The sequence below is a fragment of the Diabrotica virgifera genome, chromosome 5, assembly GCF_917563875.1.
Source record: "Diabrotica virgifera virgifera chromosome 5, PGI_DIABVI_V3a".
Taxonomy (NCBI): Eukaryota; Metazoa; Arthropoda; class Insecta; order Coleoptera; family Chrysomelidae; genus Diabrotica; species Diabrotica virgifera.
Genome location: NC_065447.1, coordinates 204,952,802 through 204,972,581, shown reverse-complemented (window position 1 = coordinate 204,972,581; position 19,780 = coordinate 204,952,802). Strand labels below are relative to the sequence as shown.

The 19,780-nt window shown below is 31.6% G+C and overlaps 1 protein-coding gene across 1 annotated transcript in view; it reads left to right on the top strand.

Moving 5' to 3' along the window:
* The window catches only part of LOC126885269 (dynein axonemal heavy chain 5), a 356,025-nt gene that overhangs the window by 320,588 nt on the left and 15,657 nt on the right, over positions 1-19,780 (top strand). Inside the window, exon 56 of the mRNA XM_050651757.1 lies at positions 17,069-17,295. Within this exon, the coding sequence (XP_050507714.1) occupies positions 17,069-17,295 (227 nt within the window). The remainder of the gene's footprint in view (positions 1-17,068; positions 17,296-19,780) is intronic.

Genomic DNA, 19,780 nt, shown 5'->3' with positions numbered 1-19,780 from the left:
TAACTAGAAAACGGTCAACTGTAGAGAAAAATTACAAAAGACCTGTTTTGTTTAGAATGACCTAAAAAATCTGAAATAACATCTGCCCGGGTCGAAATTTTTTTTTATTTATAAAAAAATGTCATTGTGTAATTATTAATTAGTTATAGTTAGAACAAGATTAGATCGGGCAAATCTTGTTTTTTGTAATTGTTAACATGCTAATTTACATATCAAATCATTTTTATCCATTAAACAGATCGGTGCAATCGACCTTATATTGTATCTTAGACTATAAAGATTTCATTTGCCGGATGTTTAACAGTCTAACGCCTACAGATTTACGTAGGAACGGCTCCATTTGACCATAATATTCTTCTTCTTTTTCTGATGCCGTATGCTATGCAACGTGTAGGCGTTCATTCTGGTTGGATTATGCTGAAGGATCATTCTTCTTCTCTTCCTATCTGTAGATTGATATTAGGTATATCACACCAGTTTCCATGTCCCTGAATTATGAGTGTCGTTTGCGATCTGGTCCCATTCGACCGTATATTTGACGATATGTGATGCAAAGTGGCCTAACCTGCAATTTTACCAAAACACGTTTATTACATTAAAGTTATCCCTTATTTAAGTAATTTAAGTAAAAAAATATATCAAAATTCTATATGGTTCCGCAAACAATAATTACACTATAACTTTTAACATTAACAGTGTAATTCCAGTTTGAAAATATCTAAACTTCAAAACCGTTTTTCTTATTTGTTGAATTTTGGGATTAGGCCACTTTGCATCTCATAGCGTCATTTGGGCTATTAAAATGATTTTTAAAAGTTGATAAGTAATATGTCGTCTCTTACAGTTGAGTCCGCGAGTCTTTACCCGTGCGTCATTAATACCTGGCGAGATAAAACACATACTTTTTATCTAGCATCATTCTCTTCCACGCATAAAACTCATGACAAACCAGCTGCCGTTTGTTATTAAGTAAAAACACATGTTATTTTTATGAACCATCTAGACTCAGTGCATTGAAAAGAGATAGGTACAAAAAAAGACGATTCGGTATGTTTTCATATTTTAAGCACAATTTGTTTGACGTTTCTGCTTTGTTTACTTTTGTGGCTGTCAGTCAGTTGAATTTTTTGCGGTGTTTGCCGAATTTTTGCGTTTTGAAGTTTCTTTATATTACACAAACAGTTGTTTTCACAACAAATTTTATATTTTTAACTATTTAGAATGGGAAATAAGCCACAATATTATTAAAAAATGATTTTTATTAACGTTTCGACGCCCAAATCGGGTGCCGTTGTCAAAATACAAAATACTATTAATATAAACAAAAATGTTGTTGCTTAGTAAAAAAATTCTTCTAATAATTTATTTAATTTGACTCATTTATATCGGCAATTCAGATACATATGATACATTTTAAAGTAGAAGACTTTAAAATGATATTGCCAATATTTATGAGTTGCGTTCCTGGGACGACTTTACTGAAAGATAGTTCATTCGATTACATGAAATCAACACCAACTCAAGAATATCCGTCACAAAAAAAAAAAATATTGGCAATATCATTTTAAAGTCTTCTACTTTAAAATATATCACATGTATCTGAATTGCCGATATAAATGAGTAAAATAAATAAATTATTAGAAGAATTTTTTTACTAAGCAACAACATTTTTGTTTATATTAATAGTATTTTGTATTTTGACAACGGCACCCGATTTGGGCGTCGAAACGTTAATAAAAATCATTTTTTAATAATATTGTGGCTTATTTCCCATTCTAAATAGTTAAAATTGTAAAAATGCCACAAGAAAATAGCTTCAGAACAACATTAAAAATTTTATATTGGGCTTTGAAATTTTAAGGTAAATAATTATATTTTGGCAATTAATATTTAAAACATACAAAGCTAACGTCATTCACACAGTAAAAAAATGAATGTGTTTAGATTTCCGTCAAAGTGAATAAAATAACAAAAATAAAATATGTTATTGAATTTTTTATAAATTGTTTATTTATTTATTAATCAATAATAATAAAAGAATTTATTAAGCTACTTCAAATGTAGCTGTAATTCTGCACAAAAATTTTGAAGCAAAACTTACATTTGACATTATATATATTTGATAACGTCAAATTTTATAATAAAACCCGTAATCGGAACAGTAGCCACTTTCTGTCAGTTGTTGTTGCGTGAAATAGATTTCCGACTTATTTCGTATGCTTTAAATGATGACGCACGGGTAAAGACTCGCGGACTCAACTGTAAAATATGGTCCATTAATAAGACCCTTCGCTTCTTAACGATGTTTAAAAGCTTTCCTTGGATATTAGTCTTCTTAAGACCTCTTCACAATTTGTAATATAGTCTACCCATGAAATTTTAATTAACACAATAAAAATAAGAAACTCACATAATCTAGGACAGGTAATGAGGGCACAGCGATATGATATGCTAAGATTGGTAATAATGGGAAAGATAAGAGAAGGAAAGAGAGTATAGGAAGAAGGGGAATATAATGATTGAACAATTTAAGGAACTGGTTTAAATGCAGTCCAATAGAAGTCTTTATATCAGTTGTAGATACAGTAAAGATAGTGATGATAATATCCAACCTCTGAATGGGAGACGGCACTTCAATACGATTTAGCAATCTTACTTTAAGTGACCAGGCCTCACTACCGTACATTATTATTGACCATATTATGTCCCATTTGAGGACTCCAATACGGAGACCCAAAAGAGTTTTGCGTTGTAATTATTGAATTTGGTTAAAGTATTTCTAACTTTTGTTACTCGTATCTACACTCCTGCATGGTAATCGCATTTACTGTTTAAGGTAACTCTTAAAGTTATTTGAATTTCTCAACTCTGTCTATAAGTGGGTCGTTTATTGTAAACGGTGCTTGAATATGTGATTGTCTTTTGATTATCGTTAATTTCGTTTTTGTATGTTAATGTTGAGACCATATTCCTATTCCGCTGTATAAATATTATTTACTATATCTTGTAATTCATCACGCCCAGATGGATGCGTCATCACGACCAGATGGATGACGTCACTAGTATGATATATATGACAAAAAATTATAATTTAAAAATAAAAATCGACCTGATTCGTAATTTATCTCCAGAGTCACCCATTCTCGAGAAATAGTTATTTATGTACCAAGTCAGTAAAGTGAATTTTTATCGAACTAGTCTGATATTACGAAAAGAGCGAGCGTAGCGAGCGAGGCGAGTAACAGACGAGTTCGATAAGGAGTCTTTACTGACGTGGTGCATACAAAATTTTATCACCAACACATATTTTTTAAATTTAATGTCATCCGAACCACTGGGGTTATAAACGACAACAATGGAAAATACATATTAAAAAAGAATGTGTGTGTACTTTGTACGCACGTAAGAAGATATTCTTCTATTATATAATAGGTAATTTAAACGAAGTAAATATACTTAAAAGGTTATTTGTACTTATTTTATTTAAAAATCAAACTAACTTTCTTATCTACCACTTTCAAAAAAGTAGAATATCTTCAAAAATTATATAATAATATACTTAAAATCATAAAATCTAAAAAAGAAAATAAAAAAATTATAAATTGCTTGGGACTTGAACCCACTTCACGTCTACCGCGCCGTACGAAAGTTGACGGTATTTCAAACTGCACCACATTCGCGTATACGTCATGTGGGAATATACACAAACTAAACGTTTACACCATAAATTTATATGAATTTAATAAAATTATTAGTTTGATTTTTGTCGAAATAAAATACAACAAAATATAGAGTAAGAAAACAATATATGAGATGAAGATTTGTAGAAAGTTTGTTCGTAATCAGATTATGTAAATTAATAAATAGGTAACTACATTATTTTGTTTACATTTTCCAAATTTATAGGTATTGAAACTATTAGGTATTTCCAACTGAAACATTTAGAATTACGTACCTGCGGCTTTTCAAAACTATTTAAAAAGTCACTATAATTATAAATTTGATTTTATTTCTGTGCACACATCAATAAAAACTAATACAATATTTTTGTTTACCGAATACCTCCATATTGAACAATTATTGACAGATCATTTCAAAATTTCAACACCCAATCAGAGCCCGTATAACGATTAATACCATACTGTCGGTGTGCGCATGCGCGCGGATCAATCAAATTTTACCCTCAATCGATTCGCCGCTAAAGAAGAATATCTTCAAAAATAAAAAGAGATTGTAATATTAAGTAAATATATATGTACTAAAAAAAGTATACCTGAAAAATTTGTGACACAATTAAATGTCTTTTATTCCTATTTCCGTTAAAAACTGTATGATATTGTTGATATTTGTATTGTCTCTAAGAAGCTCAGATATGTCCCTGGGAAGGTTAAGTTTACTTCTCGTTTGCTGGTATATTTGACAATCGGTTAAGATATGTTTTATTGATATAAAATAATATTTACCAACATCATTTGATATTGGTTTTAACACTAACTTCATCATCGGTGACCGCTGACAGCCCATGGAGGGCCATGGTCGCCCGTTGGGGTTTCTAGGCTCTAAAGTTTTACATGGTGTGGAGGCCAGCCACACGCATAACTCCTCAAAAGTTCTAAACGATATTTATCTAAAATATTACTATCTTGTTTCTTTTTTTGAGGAGGTCTTTTCGGCGTTATGTGTGCTTTGCTTGTTTGACTATAGCTGCCCATGTTTTTCTTTCCTTTGCTTGTTTTTCCCATTCTCGTATTCCTAGGTCTTTCAAATCCTGGTTAATACCATCAGTCCATCTCTTTCTAGGCCTACCTCTCGGTCTTTTCCCATTTAATTCTTTTCTAAGTACTTTTTTTGTATTTCTCTTATCATCCATCCTTTCTACGTGTCCTAACCAACTCAGTCGTTTACTTCGTATTTCTTTTGTGATAGTAGGTCTGTTAAACACTCTGTTTATTTCGTGGTTCATTCTTATACGCCATTCTCCATTCTCCTGTATAGGTCTATATATTTTCCTTAAGATTTTTCTTTCCCATCTAAGAAGTTGTTCCTCTTGTTCACTAGTCAAGGCCCATGTTTCTGATGCATACATTACTACAGGTCTCATTATTGTTGTGTATATTTTTACTTTTGAATTAATCGATACTGATTTTGACTTTATGATATTTTGTAGGCTGTAGAAGCATTTGTTTCCAAGCGAAATTCTTACTGTTACCTCATCACTGTTTTTATTTCCTTCTGTTATTGTTGATCCTAAATATTTGAAACGGTCCACTCTTTCAAATATTTACCCGCTCAGAGATATGTTGCCTTTCGTTTGTACTTTTTCCCGAGTTGTTATCATGTACTTTGTCTTTGAGACATTAACTTCTAGACCCATAGTCTGTGCCGCTTCTTTAAAATATGTATAAATTTTTTCTAGGTCTTTTAATGTCCAGCTGATTATGTCTATATCATCTGCGTAGGCAACGATCTGATTGAGCTTTGTAAATATTGTACCATCCCTATCTATAGGAGTTTTCCTGATTACTTGTTCCAACGCAAGATTAAAAAGTGTTGTTGACAGTGCATCCCCTTGTGTTAGACCTTCATTAATGTTAAATTCATCGGACAGTTGATTTTGGATCCTTACTTTTGCTTTGGTGTTGGTTAGGCATAGTTTTACTAATCTGATTAGTTTTTTTGGTACATTTAACTCTTGCATTGCGCTATATAATTCCTTTCTAATTATTGAGTCATACGCTTGTTTGAAATCTACAAATAGATGATGTAGTTCGGTATTCCGCTCGTAGAATTTTTCCAGCGTTTGCCTTACTGTAAATATTTGGTCTATAGTTGACCTGCCTTTCCTGAAACCTCCTTGATAATCCCCTGTTGTTTGTTCCATTATATTATTTAGTCTTAATTCCAATATTTTGCTAAATATTTTGTATCCAACATTTAGTAGTGATATTCCTCGGTGATTATTGCAATCTAACTTATCTCCCTTCTTATGTATAGGGCATATCACTGCAATTTTCCATTGTTCCGGCATTATTTCTGTGGTCCATATTTCTAGTATTAACTTTGATATTTCACTCTGTATTCTATGTCCTCCATATTTTAACATTTCTACAGTTATTGTGTCGCATCCTGGGGCTTTGTTATTTTTCATTTTTTTATTACCTCTTTTATTTCTGCTTCTGTTGGTTCATATTGGTCTACTTCAATCTCTCCTACTAATCTTAGCTCTTCTGTTTCGTAACGTTGATTTGGTTTATTCAACAGTTCATTAAAATGTTCTCTCCACCGTTTTAGCACTCCTTTTTCGTCTGCTATTAAGTCCCCATTTTTATCTTTGCATAATTTTGTTCTTGGTTGGAAACCTTTTTTTTCAAGATTTATTTCCTTATAAAATAGTTTTATTTCACGTTTTTGTTCATATTCTTCTAGCCTTTCAATCTTATCTTTATTGTGTTTCCTCTTTTTAAATCTTAGATGTTTTTTTAATTGTCGTCTTCTTGTAGTATATTCCTCTTTGGTTTCTTCCGTACTGTTGTTCAGCATTTTAAGCCTAGCTTGGTTTTTTTGTTCCATTAGTCTCTGGCAGTCTTTGTCATACCATCTTTTTGGGCTAGGTTCTTTGCTTTCCCCCACTACTTCTTTTGCAGCTGTTATCACTGCTTCTTTTAAGACCCTCCATTTATCTTCGATATTTCTGACCTGATTTTCATTTACTTGATCATACTGTTCAATTATGTTCTCTATTTTCGTTTCATATCTTGCTCTGTTTTCCTCCTTAGAGGCCAATATATCTGAGGCGTATTTGATCTTTTTTTCACCTTCTTCTGTTTCTTTGGCGGTAATTTTTTGTTTATATTTAATTAGCACAAGGTGGTGATCGGAGCTGCTGTTTGCCCCTCTATGACTTCTCACATCTGAAATGTCTGAAGCATGTCTTGCTCCTATTAAGACGTGGTCGATCTGGTTTCTTGTTTTCATATCGGGAGAAACCCATGTTTCTTTGTGGATATTTTTATGTGGAAATTTTGTACTGCTTATCACCATTTTTTTGTCTGTTGCAAAATCTATGATTCTTTGCCCGTTGTCATTACTTATTTTGTGCAGGCTATGTGCACCTATTGTTCCCTGATATAATTCCTCTCTTCCTATTTTTGCGTTTAAATCTCCTAAAAGTATTTTAACGCTATAATTGTTTATATTTGACACTTCTTGGTCTAATCTGGCATAGAAATTTTCTTTTTCTTCTGCTTCTTTGTCCTCTGTAGGTGCGTGCACATTAATGAAATTAATATCAAAGAACTTGCCTTTCATTTTCAGAATAGCTATCCTTTCGTTTATATTAGTAAAGCTTTTTACCGCATGTTTGTATCTTTCACTTATTATGAAGCCCATCCCACCTTGTCCACCTTTTGAATTACCATGACATATTAGATATTTTCCATATTCCCAGATATCTTCGTTCTTCCATCTCATTTCCTGCAACGCTAAAATATCTATTTTGTAGATTTTTATTTGTTCAATAAGGTTTTGTAGTTCTCCTATTTCTCCTAATGTTCTTATATTCCAAGTTCCAATTAAAATTTTTCCACTTTTCTTATTTTTCTTTTTCCTGTTGTACTTATTCACCTTTTTGTTTGTTTTATCCTGTTTTCTAGTCTCTTCCGTACATTCAGTCTCTATGTCGCCATCGAGGCCACTTTTTATTTCAGCATTACTTATATTTTGATTTTTTGCGTTAATTTGACTAGAGCTGGGAAAATCCCCCGATGTGCCCCCAGCGGTCAACCTATGATGACGGTCCTTTCCAATACTCCTTGCTCTATTATTGCCCGGACTTTCCCTAACATTACAAGTATGAGGAGTTATGTCTTGGTTTATTATTGCAGTTTGCTCGTTTTTCTGACCTACCTTTACAATTCTGTTATCTTTACCCCTATTCCTAAAATTAAAGTCTACGTCACTATTAAAAACAAAATCAAAATTATCAAATGTTCTCATAAAAAAATCATCATTTCTCTTATTGTACCTATAACTATTACTATTTTCACCCTCAATGCGGACGCCGTCGCCATAATAATAATTAATCACCTTAACATTACTGTTACTATTAAGTACGCTGCAGGCGTCCGCACCGACAGTGAGTATTTATTTCTCTCTTCGGTTTTCGGTAGTGTCTTCTTCCATTGCTGTTTTCGTACTATTTTCTTTTTTCTTTGTCTCCGTCCAACTTGCTTTAGTTACTTGTTTTTTGAGTACGCTGTTTTCGTTATTTTCGTTGATCTTTCTGTAGTAGAGCCCATTGATAACTCTTCCTCCGAGAGGGATCTATCACCATATTTTCTAGCTCTATTCGTCTTCTGGTCTTCTATTACTATAGCTTCATTTTCTTGTGATAAGGTTTGCAATTGACTCAAAGTGAATAATTCGCCATTTAGAAGCAATTTGTTATAACGGATACCTGCATTTTGACCTTTCTCTCTTGCTTCTTTTTGATATTTGCGAAGTTCATTTCTTTGAATTTGTATGTGTTTTGGATAGTCTTCATTTATGAATATGTCTGTACCTTTTAATTTCTTTGTTTCTTTAAGGACCTCGTTTTTTTTACTCCAATTTTTGAATTCTATGAGGATCGGTCTTTTCTTATTAACAGTTTTGATACCAAGTCTTCGTATCTCTATAATATCCTGATCTGTATTTAGTTCTACTTGCAATTTTCTTGAAATTTCTGAAATCTTATGCTTGATCTGCGTTTCGTCTTCATTTTCGATCTCTTCTATTCCTTGGATGATCAGATTCTTTTTTCTTACTTCTCTTTCTAATACTTCTACCCTTCTTTCTTGAATTTGCAATATTGTTTGAAGTTCTTGATTCTTTTCTTTTAACTCTGTATTTTCTTCTGTTAGTTCTGCCAATTCTTTAGTGATTGTGTCGATTTTGTCTTCCATTCTCATGTTTTTTTTTCCAGTAGGTCTAACTTTAGTAGTTTTTCAAGGATCGCATCAATTTTCTGTTCCATATTTTTTCTTCGGTAGATTTTAGTGTATGGTCACCTTTATTTTAGCAGACCGTAATTACTGTTTTGAACAAAAACGTTACTTAAAATGCAAAAAGTTAATGTATTAAAATTGGTTATACTAAAAACTTTTACTTTAATTTTAAGGAATAATTTACTAATTTTGAACTTTTCCTTTTATTAGAAGAATAGAATGATATTTTTGAAATCTTTCTTCTCAAACTCTTCTTTGCATCTATTGGTATATGGTTGACAGTTCTTCAGTTTAAATATAAAGTGTACATACCCAAATTCACAATTTTTCCGAGAGAGCACTTTCAAACCGACTTGCTTGTAAGTTGTAACAGGCGGCCACACACCATTCTTTACTACTAACACTAACTTGCAATTTACAATTTAAGAACTTTTTAAATTTTAGACGTCATAATAATTTCATGACAGTGATGACAGTTGCAAGATGGCCGATTTCGATGTTTAATTGATAGTTATCAATACTGAATAATTAATAAATCGGTAAAGTTTTAATTTATTTTATATGAATATAATTACAAAATACTACAGAATTTCACTTTTTGACATTCATTTAATTGATAACATCGCAAATTGCGTACAATATTTTTAATAATTAAAGTAAATAAATTGTAAGTCCACTCAAATACTCGCCATTCGATTACTGCCATCGACCACTTACATTCAATCTCGGTTAATTTGATTAATCGCAGTATCGATTTAGCATTCGAAGCGAACAGTTCGTTTTTGCGTGTGTGATCGGTGAAAATTAGTTTTGGTGAGTCGGTAATTAATAAAATGGAAGTCAATACCATTGGCAAAGGACATCCACCCGATCGGGGAGGGACGATAAATATTAATAATATGGAACTGGATCAGGAGGAAAAACAAACACAAATAAGTCAAAATGCAAGTTCACAGGTACAAAAGGTAGCAAAAACACAATCAAATAACTTTTTTCCAGTTTATCAGGTAAGCGATAACAATAATTCTAATGAAAACCAGTTGCTAATTAAACCTATTAAAAATAAATATACACAAGGAGACCAAGGACCGTATTTTGTCTATTTACAAAACCGAAACGGGCACATTGGCCGTCTACATCGAATCGCCACCGCGCGTCTTGTGCTTTCTGCAGAACCTACGGTAAGAGATAATATAGTTCACATCAGCGTTATTGGTAGAAATAAAGTTAGAATTGAATGTAATTCATATAAAAGCGCAAATATTTTAATTGATAGTAAAAATTTATTAGAAAAAGATTATGACATATACATTCCTAATTTTATGGTACAAAAAAGTGGAGTAATTAAAGGGGTCGATAAAGGTATCTCAGAAAACGAATTAAAGGACATTATTGTTTGTAAATATGGTAATTTTAAGGTATTAAGTGTAAAAAGAATGAAAAGAAAATCAAACAACGAGCTGATAGAGACGGGTACGATAGTGGTGACTTTTAGAGGACAAATGATACCAAAAGAAGTTATCATTGAGAGAATGATATATCAAGTCGAAACCTATATACCGAGAGTAATACAATGCCTAAATTGTTTAAGGTATGGCCACGTCACTGGTCAATGTAGAGGGAAAAAAAGATGCGGACAATGTGGACAGGAGCATGAATCTGAAGCATGTGAGTTAACAGAGCCTACTTGTTTATTCTGTTTTGGAAAACACTCAGCACTGGACCGAGCAAAATGTCCTGAGTTTGAGAAACAAAAGGCTATCAAATATCTTATGGTAAACGAAAATATGGCATTTGAAGAAGCAAAATTAAAATACAGTAATAGTTATACCTCAGCCTTAAAAACATCAAATGCAGGAAATAGATATACAATAACAACAAAAAGGAAATGGAGCGAAGCCACTCAAAATAAATCGGTTTACCCATATTCGGAAGAACATGAAAATATTTTAAACAATCCTAGCACCTCTGCGTACCCGCCTCTACCAATTCCTAAGAATATTACAAACAGGTAACACCAAATAACCAAACAACAAACAAAAACCTTAGTGAAAATATATTAACAATTTTTAAAAATATATTAGGTAAAAAACTTTTGCCGACAGAAAATAAACAAATTATGGAAGAATTTAAAGATAGTCTAGAAAAAATTTTAAATGGATCTAACAAGTAAAAAAATCTTACAGTGGAATTCACGATCGATAATACACAATAAGGGACATTTCGAAAAATAAATTTTTGGCTATATTATTGAGTGAAACTTGGTTGAAACCAAACACAAACATAAATTTTTCTCGATATAATATATTTCGCGAAGATAGACCGCAAGGTTTTGGAGGGGTCGCAATATTATTAAATAAAAACATAAATTTTCAGAATAACTTAGATTTTTATAAAATAAATAATGTAATGTGTGTTGCAGTACAAGTCATTTTAAATCAAAATATTTTAAATCTATATTCTCTATATGCAAAACCTAAACTAGGTATATCGAAAAATGAGTGGGTCAGGTTCTTTAATAGTTTAAACAAACCATTTTTAGTGGGGGGAGACTTCAATTGCCATAATAAAATATGGGGATGTGATGAAACTGATCGCGAAGGGATAAATCTTTTTGAAGCTATGGAAGAATGTGGACTTAATTTCTTAAATGACGGTTCGGAAACATTAATTCGGAGGTCCATGAATAAAAATAAGTCAGCTATAGATCTAACAATTTGCTCAGGAGATATCTATTATAAATGCTCTTGGCACACAGAAAATATGAGTCTGGGTTCAGACCATTATCCAGTAGTTATCGAATTTGCACATGATAGTAATGTAAATACCTGTTTTGATAATAATGATATAATTAGAAATAGAATTAAATGGGATATTAAAAAAGCGGATTGGACAGTTTTCTCTTACTTGTTAAGCAATAAACAAAAAGACAATATAGGACAAAATACAGAACAAGAATATCAAATGTTTTATGATTCTATAAATGATGCTAGTAAAATTAGCATTCCAGAGAAGAGAAAAGTGACCAATGCAAAATTTAATAAACCATGGTGGAATAATGAATGTAGGGAGGCTATTAGACTACAAAAAGAGGCCTTTTTACAATTTAAAAGAATATCTAATCACGAAAATTACTTAAAATATCAGCAAGCAGAAGCATATAAAAAAAGAATTATTTTAAATAGTAAAAGAGCCTCATGGAAAAATGTATGTAATAGTTTGAACAAAAATACACCGATAGGTAAAATATGGAGTGAGATTAGAAAATTAAAAAACGCCTATAATCCACCTAAAAATCCAATAGTTGAAAATGAATGGATCGAACTATTCTTTAACAAAATTGCCAGACCTTGGGTCCTAGAGGAAGAAATTACATGTACAACGAACAGTACAATCACTGAAGACAGTAAATTTCTAACAGAATTATTTAATTTGGAAGAGCTTAAAAATTGCTTAAAAAACAATAACAACTCAGCTCCAGGAAAGGACAGTATTCACTATAGTATGCTATATAATTTGCCTATCCAAAGAAAAATACAAATACTAAATATAATAAACCGCATATGGACAAGCATGGAAGTTCCAAACTCATGGAAAGAATATATTATAGTCCCAATTCTCAAGCAATACAAACCCGCAAATTGTCCTGATTCATACAGAGGCATTTCGCTATCGTCATGTATCTTGAAAACATTGGAGAGAATGATTAAACAAAGATTAGAATTTTGGCTGGAGAAAAATTCTCGACTCTCTCCAACACAATTTGGATTCCGAAAATCATGTTCAACAATGGAAAACTTATCACACTTGGTATTAGATGTTTACAACTCATTTTCTACTAATAAGTCAGTTGTAGCTACATTTATAGACGTCGAAAATGCATATGACAATGTTAATCTGGTAAGCCTGTATCACCAAATGAAGAAAATAGGAATCCCAGATATACTATGCTGGAGAATTTATAAACTTTACAGTAATAGAATCTTGTATATCCAAATTGGGAATAAACTATTAGGTCCCAGAATATCAAACATTGGGATACCTCAAGGAAGTATTCTAAGCCCAATATTATATGCTATTTATACTTCGGATATAGGTAAAAGCATATCAAATAGTACCCAAGGTAAAATATTACAGTTTGCAGATGACATATGTATTTACGTAGACCAAAACGAGATAGAAAAGGGCTGCAAAATAATAAATAAAGTATACAGTTGTTTACTTGAAGACTTGTATCACTTAAATTTAACAATATCTTTAAATAAAACACAAATTTGCATATTCTCCAGAAAGCAAAAACTTCCCGAACTAGTAAAAATACAAAACGTCCAGTTCAAAGTTCAACCTAAAATTAAGTATTTGGGGATGATATTAGATAGAAAACTGAGCTGGAAAGACCATATTGAATACATTGTGACAAGAGCTGAAAAAGGTTATAATGCATTACGAGCAGTAAGTCACATAACTTGGGGAGCAGATGCCAATATTTCATTAATAATGTACAGATCATACATAAGATCTATTTTAGATTATGGATGCATATTTTATAATCAGGCAGCCAAAACTCATCTTAAAAAAGTAGACGTGTTATCAAATAAATGCCTTCGATTATCTATCGGAGCTCTCATAAGCACCCCATTGTCAAATTTAAGTATAGAGTGTAATGAACCACCACTATATCTAAGAAGAAAAACTCTATGCGAAAAGTTTATACTTAAAAGTATTGCTAAAGAGAGTTTAATAGGGGATAAGTGTCAAAAACTTTTTATACATGACCTAACGAGTGAATACTGGAAGAAAAAACCTTCTTTACTACTTGCTGAAACATATAACAGCTTGCGCCAATTTAAAAATAAATTATACACATCAAAAATATCACCCACATTTCAAATATATCTAAATAGCACTCCTAATATACAGCCAATTTACATGAAAGATTATTCGAACTTTCCAGCGAATTTAAGGAACTCTATGTTTAATGCAGATATAGAAACACTATGCCCACAGTATTACCAAATTTATACAGATGCCTCAAAGATTAACTCTAAAGTTGCTGCTGCCATATGGGACCCTAAAACACAGTACAAAGAAGGAATAGGACTGGATGAAGATACCACGGTATTTACAGGCGAACTAATAGCAATATTGAAAGCAATGCAATACATAGCCACGATCAACAATAACAACAATAGATTCGTAATACTGTCAGATAGCAAAAGTGCTCTAAGTAAATTGGAAAAGTGGACAGGACATAACAATCATATTATTATAGAAATAATAAGAAACTTTATCGAACTCAAATCCAAAGGCAAAGAAATATCTTTCTGCTGGATAAAAGCTCATTGCAATTTAAAACACAATGAAATTGTAGACAAACTAGCAAAGAGTGCTACAGAACTAGAAACTAACTGTGAATATAAGCTAACACTAAATGACGCATATGCTTATATTAATAACAACAAAATGAATAACTGGAAAGAATGGTATACCAACTCCAAAAAGGGACTGTATTATAAAAGTATTCAAACAGATATTCCATCTAAAGGCTGGTTTAGTGATTATCAAGGCAACAAGGTCCTGGTATCATATATATGTAGACTTAGGTTTGGTCACTCCTTAGTTCCAGAACATAAATATAAAATAGGATTGTCTGACACAAACTGTTGTGAATGTGGAGAATTAAGATCCGCAGAACATATGATATTAGATTGCAAACTAAAAGAAAAAGAAGTAGAACATTTTATAAATCAAATTCATACTAAACAACACATAAGAAAACCTTTTAGTTTACAAACACTGATTGCTACAAAAGATAAAAGTATCTACGAGATCCTAATTAAACACATTAATAATATAAAACTAAAATTGTGAAATTATATATATAAGTTACCTTTGTTTACCCCATTTGTTGACCCTCCTTTCCGTGGTCTGGTCTTGTTTGATTTTGCTCTGAAAGACCCCTGAGCACTTATGTATCCCAGTTAATAATCCTTAGGTTAGGAAAAAAAGAAAAAAAAAACACATAATAAATAAATAAAAAAAAATATATATATAAATAAATTACAAAAAAAAAAAAATTAAAATAATTAAAAAAAAAAAGGAAAAAAAAGAAAAAAAAAATAATAATAAAAAAAAAAAAAATTTGTGTATATATATATAAAAAAAAAATGAAAGAAGCTATCATTAAAATAATAAGTACTTATATTTGTAAATCATTATTATCAAATAGGTCATTCATATTCAAAAATATAATGAGAGTATAACAGATATCTCATAAGATTTTAGTTAGTAAACAAATTTGGTTCGGCTAATGGATTAAGTCCACAGTCAAGAAATCCGATAGCACACACACATTGATTAATCGCGGCAGGTAAAGTAAAATTCTTCTTTCAGTACAATAAAGTGTTACTTTACTGCCTCAAAATGAGGGCAAATGAGTACAATAATGAATGACTTTAGTGACGGTTGGCGATAAATGAATTTATTCCAACTCAAACGTCCTCACTGTACTTATGATTTCAGAGGCTTATATCTTAAAACCATGATTTTTGGCAGCTGCGCGCCCATTGAGTCTTTTGTTCTATACATCAAGGACTACCAGAACCCAAAGTTTCAGAACATTTGACAGAGAGCCATTTCCCATAAGGTCTCTGCGGGGTCCTTTCTTTATTTTATGATTGTGTATCACTGGCGAAGCGTCCATGTAACCATTGTTACCATTGGTAACAGTTAAAATTTGGTAAATAAATATTGTATGACTACTATGAAATAATTTCATTTATATTTTTTAAAAATAGAAATATTTGTTAATAGTATCTACCTAAATCAGTAAAATAGCCAACTAGACGCACGAAAATATCAGCGAGTTTATGTAAAACCGGTTGCACGTTATTATATATAATACGCCCTTACCACAGTATAAAGAGGTTCCATATTTATTATACTGTGCCCTTACCGTGCGCCGCGCCGTTTACCACTTCTGTGAGTGGCAACGATAGTAGGATCTTTGACTGGATCGTCTCTGAAAATTTTGCGGGGACGATGGCTCTGAAACCGCGTATTGGTGTTACCAAATTTTAATTTGGTGACGCTAAGTAGGGCCGGTGTCTATCGGGACAGAGAATACCGACCGTAAGAATATCAGACTTAATAAATGCAATTTTAATTATTATTATAATTATAGGTAATAATTATAATTCCATTTATGAAGTCTGTTATTCTTAGGGCCGGTATTTTCTCGATTAAACTCCGGTTAGTTAACCGTACCGGCCCTTTGGATTCGATTATTGCATAATATGCATTATTAATTATTAGTTTATAACTTGTAACTGTACTTGCTTATTATACAGATAATATATCTATACCTTTTTATCCTATATAAATCATATTAATCGATTTTAATTACTTGTCGAAATATATTAATTAACAACAACATTATTATAATATGACATATAATAATATTGATTATACAGTACATTGTAGTGTATAATCAATAAAATAAAAATTATTTAATATTTTAGGCTAAAAATGACAAATGAATGTACTGATTAGTATACTAATTATACAATTTGGATTTTTTAATAAAGTATAAAGGTGATATAATACATATTTTACCTAAAAACAACAAATATGTTTTTAGTTTGTAGATACTTTATATAATTTCTTAAATTTTTAATTTTTTAATTTTATTTCATCTATTTTTATAATAGACCTGGATCGCGCGTACCAAAAAAAAGTTGATTAATAGCAAGCTGAAAATTCACGGTGTCTAGTCGAACAAACTTTGATGTATGGGAACACTGTATATATAAAAATATTTATAAAATACATTATATATATAGATAATATATAATATATCTGGTATATATTTAATATTTGGTTTTGGTAACACTTTAGAAAAAGTCACGCGTCGCCACTGTTGTGTATGATTTGTGTTTGTTAATTTAGTTCGTTTAGGATTTTGCACATAAGTATATATACGGAAGATATAACATATTATGTGAATATATACAATTTAGTAAATATAAAATAGTTTGATAGAGATTATAAGTTGACCACAACAAACTAGTCGAATACTTTTGTAGGTATCCTCGACACAATTCTCAATGTTCAACCTAAAGAAGGAGGTGGAGGTGGTGGTGAAACCAGAGAAAGTGTCGTGTACTGTCTAGCTGAAGATATGCTCGAGAAATTACCAAATCAGTACAATAGCTTTGAGGTTAAAGAAGCTCTTCAAAGAATGGGACCTTTGCTGCCGATGAATATTTTCCTAAGACAAGAAGTTGACAGAATTCAACGAGTACTTAAAGAGGTATAAAATAATACTTTTAGCTTATATTTTAAGATATCAAATATAATCTTATTTAGGAATTTATCTTGAGATTACTATTAAAAAAAAGGTTATAATATATTTAAAAGGTAAGGTAAAGTTTTCAATCCTAATAGCAACATTTATAATATTGAAAAATATTAAAAATATTACTAAAGGATTTTTAAATTGAAAACTTATTGGTCCATTTCCCTGGTGACACCACCATGGCTTCTAGAAATTGCAAGCCAGATGAATGCTGAAGCGAAGAAGACAAGAGGGAATTCAAAAACTTCTGAAAAGCAGTCCAGCACTCTAAATCGACGATTCAGAGTGCTGGACTGCGCTCCGTAATCTAAGTGAAAAATAGTTGTTTTGCCTTAGCATTGCAACTGAAAAAAAATAGAATTTTTATTTTATGGTTATATATTTATTTTTATATTCAATATCTGGATATGACCTCGTCACTGGAAAAATCCTGCAAAACGTAACTAAGAAAACAATCATGGCAATAACACATATATATATATATATATGTTGATGTGATCTTGATTATTGATATGAGATAATATTTTTATATGTCATTTAATTTAATCAATGCATTAATAATAATCTAATTAATTTACCAGATCACATATCAATATGTTTTCAATCTCAGGGCTTTTTATAAAATTAATTACTTACATACGTGGCTTCTAAGTATTTCTTAATGGTTCCTAATCGGGATAGGAAAGAAAAGAGTAAAATAATAACACATATGGGTTACAATTGTAATCAAAATATTGTTTATTTTATTTAAATGGCAATCACTGCTTAATATTTGCTATATCTTATTTTTCTTAAACATAACATTTACACATGGGAATCTTATTTTCTTTTGATTTCCAATTGAAAGTTTTTATTAACATTTAACTATTATGATTTATTAGCAACAATTCTATTTAAGTTTGATGAAGCTTTTCTGATATTATTGATTATGTTTCTTCAATTTTAAATGTGGTATTTACTACGAAAAACCCATACATTCATGTCCAAACAAATGAGACTGACCTTTTTCTGGTGCACTGAGAATGTCTTCACACAAGACCCGTTTCCTGCTATCCTTGGCTGCAATCCAAACCTCGTCCTGGCTTCCAGTAATGTTCTCCTCTGAAACTAGCTCGTATAGCTCTCGTTTCCTGCTTCTGTCGTGATGCTGTGTTCTACCTTTTTCGAAACTGCAATCAGCTACCGGGAACTCTTGGCTCAAGGAGGTTCTTTTACTCTCAACCTGGCCTACCTCTCGTTCTACGATAGATACTCCACACTCACGGAACTACACAGGCTTTCTCACTCTCCGTACACTACCGTCTACTACTCGACTTCACTTCTCGACAGCTCAAAACATTCTGATCTCTATTTGTCATTCATTCCCCTACTTTCTAAATATCCCTTCCAGATTCACAAATCAAAACTTCCACCACCAACTCTCATTCGCAGTATTCCTCAAAACCAATTTTTAAACTTTCTAAATATGCTTAATGGATTTCAAAGAAAATAGTTAATTCCCATTCTAAAATTACTTTCTACTATATACAAATTTTTATGACCTATTCTCTATTTCCACTTAGTCTTATTTAGCATCGGCTAATGATGATAACGAACGACCTTCCGCGAACAACGATAATGACCTATTAACGATTTCACTTGAGTCTTATTTAATCACTTCTTAAAATTAAATATAACAATTTGTTGTATACAGGTTGTTTTAAATTTATATGCCCGTGGTTGAGAAAATTGAAAATATTTTATATTAAAGTGAATTTTGTTTATAATTATCAAATTTTAATTTTTATATCAAATAGAAATATAACAAATCCCCGCCTTGTATTCGATAAAATTTATCTGCATTTTTAAATAAATTTTCTCGAGGCAAAAACCAACTCCCTGTATATTTTCTTACTTTAATCTATGTCTTATACCCTAACTTACTATCTACTTCATGTAATTCTGTCTTTTATTCGTGATATTTGTATACATCGTGAATATTATAAATTCCTCGGATCTTTTCCGAGTTCCTGTGCCTCAACTCATAACTATTTATCCCATTTTCATTATTCACGATATACGGGCCTTCGAAAACAGGCATCAACTTTGCGCAAATGCCCCCAGGAAGATTTGATACTCGTAATGCCCTCACGAGTACTTTTTCACCCTTTTGGAAAGTCACTGGTCTTCTTTTTCTATTTTGTTCCTGTCTTTGGATATATTTTTCGTTGCTTCGCCGTAATCTTCTCTGTACGGTTTCAATCACCTGTTGATATTCTTTTGGCTCTTGGTCTTCCCATGGCCTTATCGGCATTACACCCTTCATGATGTATTCTGGGGTCTCCTTTGTTACTGTGCTCGGAATTGTATTTAGATACCTTTCTATTTCCGCCATTTTCCTGTCCCAGTGGCGATGTTGACCATCTGTTGCAATGCGAAGAAATTTCGTCACTTCCTGTAT